Source organism: Populus trichocarpa, chromosome 19 (genome assembly GCF_000002775.5).
Source record: "Populus trichocarpa isolate Nisqually-1 chromosome 19, P.trichocarpa_v4.1, whole genome shotgun sequence".
Lineage (NCBI taxonomy): Eukaryota > Viridiplantae > Streptophyta > Magnoliopsida > Malpighiales > Salicaceae > Populus > Populus trichocarpa.
Window position 1 is genome coordinate 3,645,500 of NC_037303.2, and position 9,496 is coordinate 3,654,995.

Consider the following 9,496-nt stretch of genomic DNA (forward strand, 5'->3'; position numbering starts at 1 on the left):
TTTTTAATTGTTTTGTTTGTGTTTGATTTTTCAAGATATTATTCCAAATCATCTATATTTTTTATTGTTTTATACAAATGAACTTTATTTTTCAAAATAAAAATATTATTTTTTAAATAATATTTTTAACATGTTCGGCCTTGCGTAAATCTTTTTTAGGTTGTGGATTTATTCAGTCAGTTTCATTTGTGTTTATCTTTAAGGTCACAAGTTTTTGCAGATTTATTTTTTATTGATTTAAATAAGTAATTTTAGTTAACGTATCTAGGTGAATGTGTCATTTTTTTGTGATTGAATATCTTAATCGACATTCATCTCTCAATTTTTTTTTATTTCTCTTTTGGTTATTGTTAACTACTATTTTTCATATATTTAAATAGATGATTATTGATTTATTTAATTAGTTTCTTGCATAGGTTTTTTGATTTACACTTTGAATTTTTTTATGTAAAAAAATACATCGAAGTAGCTTACATACCTGGTATTTCTTGGAAAAAAATTATAACCCGTAGTGAAGCGCGGGTTAGATAGCTAGTTATATATAAAGGTATTTGTTTGTTTTTTTTTATTTAAAAATTAAATTAATCCAGGATATAAATTATAGTTTTCAAAAAAAAAAACAAATTAAAAAATAATTAAACTATAGAAGTCTACTGAATATACAAATACATAGTTGCAACCGATGAATAAAATATTAATATCTAAATTTTTATCCAATGAATATAAAGAAACTATGTCCGTGTATACTACATCCCTAGTGTTCAACTAATTAAACTATAAGCCCCTGAGGATCTCTATAGAATGATTTCGAAGGGAGTATATTGAATAAAGTATAAAAAAGGAGCTAAATTAACAAACAATGAAAACTTAGATGACTCCTTCGAGTTAAAGTATTGGAAATGCGCCTATAATTTATGTTACCGTTAACACGTGACATATCACGTGACCATCTTCTCCCTCCTTATCACCTTTGGCTACCAGCAAACTCTCTCTTAAACCCCTCTTATCCAAAAAAAAATGTTTCTCCTCTCTCTCCAAACTCCACTTCCTTTCAAACCCCGCCACTCCCTCCCCTCTAAAAACGGCGTCGTTTATGCCTCTACCTCAGCAACTGCGCCGAAAAAATCCAGGCGAAAGAAACCACCAAAACAAAAAAACGACAATGGCTCGCCGCTCTCCGTCGTCGTTTCCGCAGAGGAGAAAAACCTCCGGTTCGCATTCATGGAAGAGCTCATGCACCGCGCGAGAAATCGCGACTCGAACGGCGTGTCGGATGTCATTTATGATATGATCGCTGCTGGTCTCTCCCCTGGACCCCGCTCCTTTCACGGTCTCATTGTTGCTCATACTCTCAATGGTGATCATGAAGGCGCGGTACACTCTACCACCTCCCTCTCAAAATTCAATTTTGCCTTCTTTTAACTTGAATTTTGGAATATTTAGGTTTTGATTTTGAAGTGAAAATTTTTTATTAATTAATTAATTTATTTTGTAAATTAGATGCAATCGTTACGAAGAGAATTGAGCGCAGGACATCGGCCGCTGCACGAAACATGTATAGCGTTAATCCGGTTGTTTGGATCAAAAGGATTTGGTACTAGAGGGTTAGAATTACTAGCGGCAATGGAGAAATTAAATTATGATATTCGGCGCGCTTGGATACTTCTTGTTGGTAAAATTTGATAATTCAATTTATAGAATTGGGATGAGTTGTGCTTATAATTTTATTTGTTTGTTTAGTTATTGTTTTTGTATGTGGTTAGAGGAGCTTGTGAAGGGAAGATTTATGGAGGACGCCAATAGAGTGTTTTTGAAGGGAGCAAATGGCGGATTGAGAGCTACGGATGAGCTTTATGATTTGATGATTGAGGAGGATTGTAAAGTTGGGGATCATTCTAATGCTTTGGATATTGCTTATGCGATGGAGGAAGCGGGGAGGATGGCAACGACTTTTCATTTTAATTGTCTTCTTAGTGTGCAGGTGAGTCGTGTTAATTTTGGTATGTGATGGTTCCAGGTTTTTGAATTGGTTTTTGGTTGTTGAATGGAATTGGCTTTTGAAAGTTTAGCTGTTTTGTAACATTTCTGTAGTTGTTTGAAAGGATACTTGGTTATAGTATGTGTTTATGAGATTTAAACAATGTGGTATCAACAGTTGCATGTTGGATGGATGCTTTAAATTGTTTTCTTCTCTCTTTTTTTAGGTTATTGCAGAATACGTGCTATCATGCAGAGTTGGTTTTCTAGAAATTTCGGTCCCAGACTGATATTTGTTGTTTCTTTTTATATAGGCTACTTGTGGAATACCTGAAATATCTTTTGCAACATTTGAGAACATGGAGTACGGAGAAGGTTTACTTTCTTTACTTTGTGGATTGACATTTGGGATTTTAATTGTTTCTTGTTTAATTTATTGAAGCTGCTCATGTTATATAAAGCATTATGTTTCAGTCAGAGATTGATCGCATGTTGCATTGATCTTGTAGCAGTGTAATTTTGTTACATCTGTAGAGAAGAGTGATCTTTTTTGAAGGAATCCCCAGGCATATGAATACTGCAATTGCTTTGCTAACTGGTCACCATTTTGGGCCTTGACTATGTTGAGGTTTCAGGATATGAATAATTTGGTTTCAGTTATTTCATTTTTGATCAAGTTTACCTTTCTTTGATCAATAATCAAAATTTTGTGTTTGTTACATTTACTTGAAATCAGTATTCAATTGAGGTACTATTGTTTGTAGTTTACCAAGCCTTGAGACAACTTTTAGTTTTATTTTTGTTCTAGCTGTACTGACTTCTTTAGGTTTGGATTTGATTTTTCAACAATGCTCATAAGTGTCTTTGATCAGACTATATGAAACCCGATACTGAGTCGTATAATTGGGTGATTCAAGCATATACCAGGGCTGAATCCTATGACAGGTAAATTCTATTGCAAATCGAATGCACTAGCCATGCTCCTTTATTAGAAACTGTCCTTTTTCCTAAACTTGCACTACTGTTCAATAAAGGTGCTTGGTTAGCTTTTGTAAAAATTCTAGGTTGGTGTTCTGTAAGGGCCACATCATTCTTTGCTTTTAGGAATATGCTCTCCTTATTGATGGGCAGTCTCCAACTGAATATTTCTTGCCTAATAGAGTTCTAATCAGCTAGCATACTAAAGTTCTCCATGCATTATGCTTAGTTTCTTCCAAGAATCGTTTGCTTAGTTTGTGCTAGGAAATTTTGAAGATGTAGTCTGAAATTGAAAATTTATACTATTCCAAACTTGTATGTAATTTGTTATGATTTGTATTAATATACCCACTGATTCTTAACAAGGAAGCATACTAAAGACCCCATGCATTATGTGTAATTTCTTCAAAGAATTTTTTGCTTAGTTTATGCTAGAAAAGCTAGATTATTTCTAAACTTGTTTGTAATTAATTATGTTTTATTTAGTATCCCTATTTTTCATGTTGGGATTTTGACATGAAACACAGGGTGCAAGATGTTGCTGAATTGCTTGGCATGATGGTTGAAGACCACAAGCGTATACAACCTAATGTGAAAACTTATGCGTAAGTTGCAATTTTTCATGACAGAGTGAATACTTCAAGAAAACTTGTCCTAGTTCATCACGTTTCTTTTGATTGTTTTATGCTTATCACTGAATTATTTGATACAACTGATGATCAATTCAGTGTAATTTACTGTTCATGATAAGTTTTCATATTACACGTAAGTATTGTTGTCTAAGACATCCAATTGTAAGTGTTCATATTACACGTAAGTATTGTTGGTTCTTATTGTTAGCAGCATGGTAATATTTGGGTGTTTTGAGTGGTGTCTTGCTGAAATGCAGCAATTACAAATGGTTTTTGACTTAATGTTAAGGTGTTTACAATTTTCTTTTTCTGGGTTTTTAATGGTGAGATAAGGTGTTTGATTTTGTCAGGTGGCCATTTATTTTTTCCCACTGAAGAAACTTCAAAGGAAAATTTAAAAAATTCCTTATTTGATGGCAAAGCAATTGATTGTACCTTCTCTATGGTTAAATATCTTGGTTAGAGTTAAACTTAAGCAGAGGTGATCCAAGTATCGAACACTTCAGTTTGTTTGGTAACTTTTTGATCGGGCTCAAGCTTCTACATCAGTTCATGAACATAAAAAGTTAAGCACGTGGAAATTATTTTGTCTTTTTCCAGCCAATAAAATAATTTTTTCATGTAAAGAATGTATACTAATATCAAGTTATATGTTAATAACAAATTTACTACATTCCTGTCTGTTTATAATTTTTTATAGAAAATAAAACAATTAAGATTTAATTGCACATTATCTCTTCTTGATAGACCATAGAACTTGCACATCATCATTTTTATGTTGACCTTGGAATGCAGACCTAGATTAGTTGTTCAAACAGGAGTTGTGCGTACTTGATGGTAAAAAATTCACATGGTAACTTCCACACATTGTTCCTCAATTTCTTTATCTGTGATAGATAACATCTTATTTGATGTTCAGGCTGTTAGTGGAGTGCTTTTCCAAGTACTGTGTAGTGCGTGAAGCTATTCGGCATTTTCGTGCACTTAGAAAGTTTGAAGGAGGAACAAAAGCTTTGCATAATGAAGGGAAGTTTGGGGACCCACTTTCTTTGTATCTTCGAGCTTTATGTCGAGAAGGTATGCACACACATATTTTGTATGTTTCCAGTCATTGTTATGCTATAACATTATTAACATACAAATACACGTGTGCACAAACATGTACACGCACATTTCTCAGTGTAACAGTGACATTTTTTTATCTTTTTATTTCACTAGCCCCCTTATTTCTCAGATTTTTTTCAGTAGAAAGCTTGAAAATTTACCTAGTGTTCAGCTTTTGTTATCATTCTTCACTTGAGTTCTGCCCCTTGTTTGTGCTTTATGGAATTTGACAGTAATAAAGGGCAGAGAGTAAGAGAAAGAGCTTGTGCAATATGATAGAACTTAATGAGCAACTAGTATGCATACGTTATATATAAAATATGGTTAAGGAATTGCATTGTTATGCCGACTTGGGATCTTGACATTGATACCATATCTGAGGTACCATGTGTCAGTTCCTAAGTGATATGTTTATGAAGAAATGCTAGCTCTCAGTTACAATTTTAAAAAAGGTCAACCAGCTAAACCAATCAATCAAAGTCAGAGGATGGTAATTTTTATGATCTGGCACATGGCCTAGGTTCAATCTTCTCCAACAGACGTGTAATTCCTTTTTTCTCAGTTCTACATCACTCATATACAAATTTTACAATTAACTGTAAAGAGAACATTTATGGGTGGATGATTATAAGAGAAACAAATAAATGCCCATAAATATGAAGCAGTCAGGATATGTGAAGTCCAAGTTCCCAACCGTTTCTTAGATTTCCATTTATTGTAATCTTTTGATGTTTTGATCAAAAGCATTGAAACCTTGGACAACTGGGTTGCCGGTTGCTTTAGGTAGAATGATGTTTTAGTAGATCGTATTATGTGATATACAGCAACATGCTTCATCTGTAATTCTACACGTTATAGGTCCTAGCTTACATGTATTGAATTTCCATCTATTGGTTTCTCTGGCAGATGCATATTTTTTTTTTTTTCATTTGGATCCTTGAACTATGTTTGGATTGCGTAACCCAAAAATAATTTGTAGATTGTGTTCTTTTTTGAATCAGGTAGGATTGTTGACTTGCTGGAAGCTTTAGAAGCCATGGCCGAAGATAACCAACCTATTCCACCAAGGGCCATGATATTGAGCAGAAAATATCGGACATTAGTTAGCTCATGGATCGAACCTTTGCAAGAAGAAGCTGAACTTGGATACGAGATTGATTACGTTGCTAGGTGTGCTTATTAATAAACCCAAGGCAGTTGCTGCAAGTCTGTTATGTTTGTTTTATGGTTATTGACACACACAAAGTCCCAAGTCTCCTAAGAAATTTTTTTACGTGCTTTCTTATATTCATGACAACATTTTCCTATCAATTTCCTTATACATATTAATGAATTAGAGATTATAATGCGCATGTCCCGGCTGTCAATCCATTAGGGATGCATTGACCATTGTTGAAAATAATTCAGATACGTTGCTGAGGGCGGGCTTACTGGTGAGCGCAAGCGTTGGGTGCCTCGAAGAGGTAAAACTCCTCTAGATCCCGACTGTGATGGATTTATATACTCAAACCCTATGGAAACCTCCCTTAAGCAAAGGTGTCTTGAGGATTGGAAGGCTCACCATCGAAAGCTTTTGAAGATGTTACGAAATGAAGGACTTGCAGCTCTGGGGGATGCATCTGAATCTGATTACCTTAGAGCAGAGGAGAGATTGAGGAAAATAATCAGAGGTCCAGACCGTAATGTTCTTAAGCCTAAGGCTGCTAGCAAGATGATAGTGTCTGAGTTAAAGGATGAACTAGAAGCACAAGGTCTGCCAATTGATGGAACTAGAAATGTTCTTTATCAGCGTGTGCAAAAGGCAAGGAGAATAAACCGTTCTCGTGGCCGGCCTCTCTGGGTCCCACCTGTGGAGGAGGAGGAGGAAGAGGTTAGTCATTCATTAAAATTATTCTCTCTTTTCCTTTTATTTTCGATAGTATTATCTTGGGCTAGAAAAAACAAAAAGAAAGACTGCTCTCTTATTCACACTTCTCCAATGCTCATCCAAATTTTTTTTCTGTTGTGTACCTGATATTCTTGGCAGTGCTTTCACCGTCTTGGTTTCATTTGATCAAATCTGCATGTAATTTGTCTGCAGGTTGATGAAGAGGTAGATGAACTAATTTCACGAATCCAGTTGCATGAAGGAGATACAGAATTCTGGAAGCGCAGATTTCTTGGAGAGGGCTTCAATGGCAATCATGTTAAGCCAGTGGACATGGAGACATCTGAACTTCCAGATGAGTTGGACGAGGATGAAGATGATGATGATGATGATGTAGAAGATGTTGCAAAAGAGGTTGAAGACGAGGAGGCTGATGAAGAGGGGGAAGTTGAAGTAGAAGTAGAACAAACCGAGAGCCAAGATGCAGAAAGGATTGTGAAGGCCAAGGAAGCTGAGGCTAAGAAGCCCCTTCAAATGATTGGAGTGCAACTGTTGAAAGACTCTGATCAAACAACTAGAATGTCAAAAAAATCAAGAAGAAGAGCTGCTCGACTAGCTGTGGCGGTACGAGAATCCGTTAGATTTGCTGCCTTTTTTATTTCCTTTCCTTTCCTTACCTTTTTTTCTTTTTTCTTTCATGTTATGCAGTTTATCAAGTTGATTGTCTTATAGCTTTTGTAGTTTCGCTTCTTAAAAAAAGTAACTTAGGTTAGCCCTTTCTATGGGGGATTGAAACGAAGCACTCCTTTTGTGTCGTATTAATGTTTCTTGTCAACAGAAATCTATAAACTTGATCAAAACGTTTTGCTTGATAGATTCAATGTACTGTGTTGTTAAATGTCAAATTAATTTATGCATTAAAAAATAAATATTTATTATTTCCCATGTTAGGATGACGACGACGACGACTGGTTTCCTGAAGATATACTTGAGGCTTTCAAGGAGATGAGAAACAGAAAAGTTTTTGATGTGGAAGACATGTATTTAATAGCTGATGCTTGGGGTTGGACATGGGAGAGAGAAATAAAGAAGAGGCCTCTCCAGAGGTGGTCACAAGAATGGGAGGTCGAGTTGGCAATTCAATTAATGCTGAAGGCAAGTTCCTAGTAACCTTTTTCCTTTTTTCTAGTTATCTTTCAGTTAGCCTTATTTAGTTGTGTAACCGTTCTTCATTTCCTCCAGTAAATTGTTCCTTGGTATACTCATGTCTGTGTATTTAGAACGATGATGGACATAAACAAAAAACAAGGTCTTAAGTAGCACATTAGGGAAATCTATCCACATTTCTATTAAATCATTCAAATTTCTTTGTTCTTCAGATCAGTATTAGTAAGGTTACTAATGTTTTTGGTCGTCTTTGTTGATTTTTATTAGTTTTTTACCATCATCCCGTGTGGAATGAAAGCACTGAATAATGTTTCAGGTCATAGAATTGGGTGGAACACCCACTATTGGAGATTGTGCCATGATATTGCGGGCGGCTATTAGGGCTCCAATGCCTTCAGCTTTTTTGAAGATCTTGCAGACAACACACAGCCTAGGCTATCAATTCGGGAGGTAAGATCCGTGCATCGGTACAAGAAAATGAAGATGAATTGGTCTTTTTTCCGAGCTAAAAACTTATATATCAATGAAGTGTTCTGATATTCATTTTAGCTACAAACATGAATGTCCTTCCAGCAATTCTTGTTTGAAATCTAATCATATTCTCATCAATTTGCAGTTCTCTATACGATGAAATAATCTCCTTGTGTGTTGACCTTGGGGAACTGGATGCAGCGATCGCAATAGTTGCAGATTTGGAGACTGCTGGAATTGCAGTCCCAGACCAGACCCTCGACCGAGTCATTTCTGCTAAACAAGCGCCTGAGAGTGCTGCGGAGGAGACATTATCGTAGCTGCAACCTTTTACTCCCTTCTTTTTTTGCTGTATAGTCTGCTTGCCAAATTAAATGCAGCACATCATTTTTTGGTGCTGCGAGATTTATGGCGTTGATTTTGACAGCGGAGCACAAAAGTGTAAAATTAACACATAAACTAGGAGTATAAATTATTATTGCATTGAAGGCAAATAACACTAGAAAATCTTTTTGTTCATTCTAATGTCTTGCGAACGTATGTATGTACATATGAGCATGAACAACTTTGAAAATAGAGGTGGCTTTTGTGGCTCGTTTTGGCCTTGCAACCTTGGCTTGCAATGAAGTGGGGGGCCAATAACATTTCCTAATAATAACACTATTAGACAACGTGCGCTCAACTAGTGCCGGTGTGCATCAGATTTGCTTAATGAAGACGTTATGAAATCCATGCTTGGCACAGAAGCAAGTGAAATCCATAAGAGGAGTTGTTTTGTCTTAAAGCAAGCTAGGGATGAGAAAAAAATCAACAAACAGAGAAAAAAAAAACCAAGTAGAATATTTAAAAAAATATTTGGTTCGATTTAGTTTTGGTTTCATAAGCTTGAAACTAAAAATCCTCAACTAAACTGAATCAATTTAGTTAAAACTAAACCAAATCAAATTGAAAAATCAAACCGAACTGAACCAAAATCAAGCTCATCAGAAAGTCTAAAAAAAATCTCAAAAAACAATATAGTTTTTGGTTTTTAATATAAAATAACCGAACCGAAACCAGTTTCGGTTCGGTTTTTTGTATTTTACAAAATTTCAGTTTGGTTATTTTTATAGGTAAAAACCGGACCGAACCGAAAATAATCACCCCTACTTAAAGCATACAAAAGGCGAAACGAAAAAAATAATCATGGTGCTCTCTTTGGCTAAGTACCAGTTTGAATGAGTTTTACCGGGTCAACGGTTTTGCTAGTTAAATTAGCAATACATCAAGGCTTTGAGTTTTGGATTTTTTGAGTCAACTT

At 35.3% G+C, this 9,496-nt stretch overlaps 1 protein-coding gene across 2 annotated transcripts; it reads left to right on the forward strand.

Moving 5' to 3' along the window:
• The first annotated feature begins 954 nt into the window (after nucleotides 1-954).
• Nucleotides 955-8,715, forward strand: LOC7487213 (uncharacterized). 2 transcript variants are annotated; one of them, XM_052449653.1, is made up of 13 exons: nucleotides 955-1,374; nucleotides 1,501-1,672; nucleotides 1,764-1,981; nucleotides 2,292-2,352; nucleotides 2,850-2,922; nucleotides 3,483-3,560; nucleotides 4,507-4,664; nucleotides 5,693-5,861; nucleotides 6,099-6,561; nucleotides 6,772-7,182; nucleotides 7,513-7,713; nucleotides 8,042-8,175; nucleotides 8,342-8,715. In XM_052449653.1, exons 1-13 carry the CDS (start codon nucleotides 1,018-1,020, stop codon nucleotides 8,514-8,516), a joined length of 2,670 nt encoding a protein of 889 aa, XP_052305613.1. In that variant the 5' UTR covers nucleotides 955-1,017; the 3' UTR covers nucleotides 8,517-8,715. The 2 variants fall into 2 exon arrangements, with proteins under 2 accessions (XP_052305613.1, XP_024447613.2); XM_024591845.2 differs by having other exon boundaries at nucleotides 956-1,374; nucleotides 7,510-7,713.
• Nucleotides 8,716-9,496: the final 781 nt, after the last annotated feature.

Coding starts and splice junctions, on each gene's coding strand:
- LOC7487213 (XM_024591845.2), top strand. CDS start 1,018: ATGTTTCTCCTCTCTCTCCAAACTCCACTTCCTTTCAAACCCCGCCAC. Junction 1,375..1,500: donor ATGGTGATCATGAAGGCGCG/GTACACTCTACC, acceptor TTTGTAAATTAG/ATGCAATCGTTACGAAGAGA. Junction 1,982..2,291: donor ATTGTCTTCTTAGTGTGCAG/GTGAGTCGTGTT, acceptor CTTTTTATATAG/GCTACTTGTGGAATACCTGA.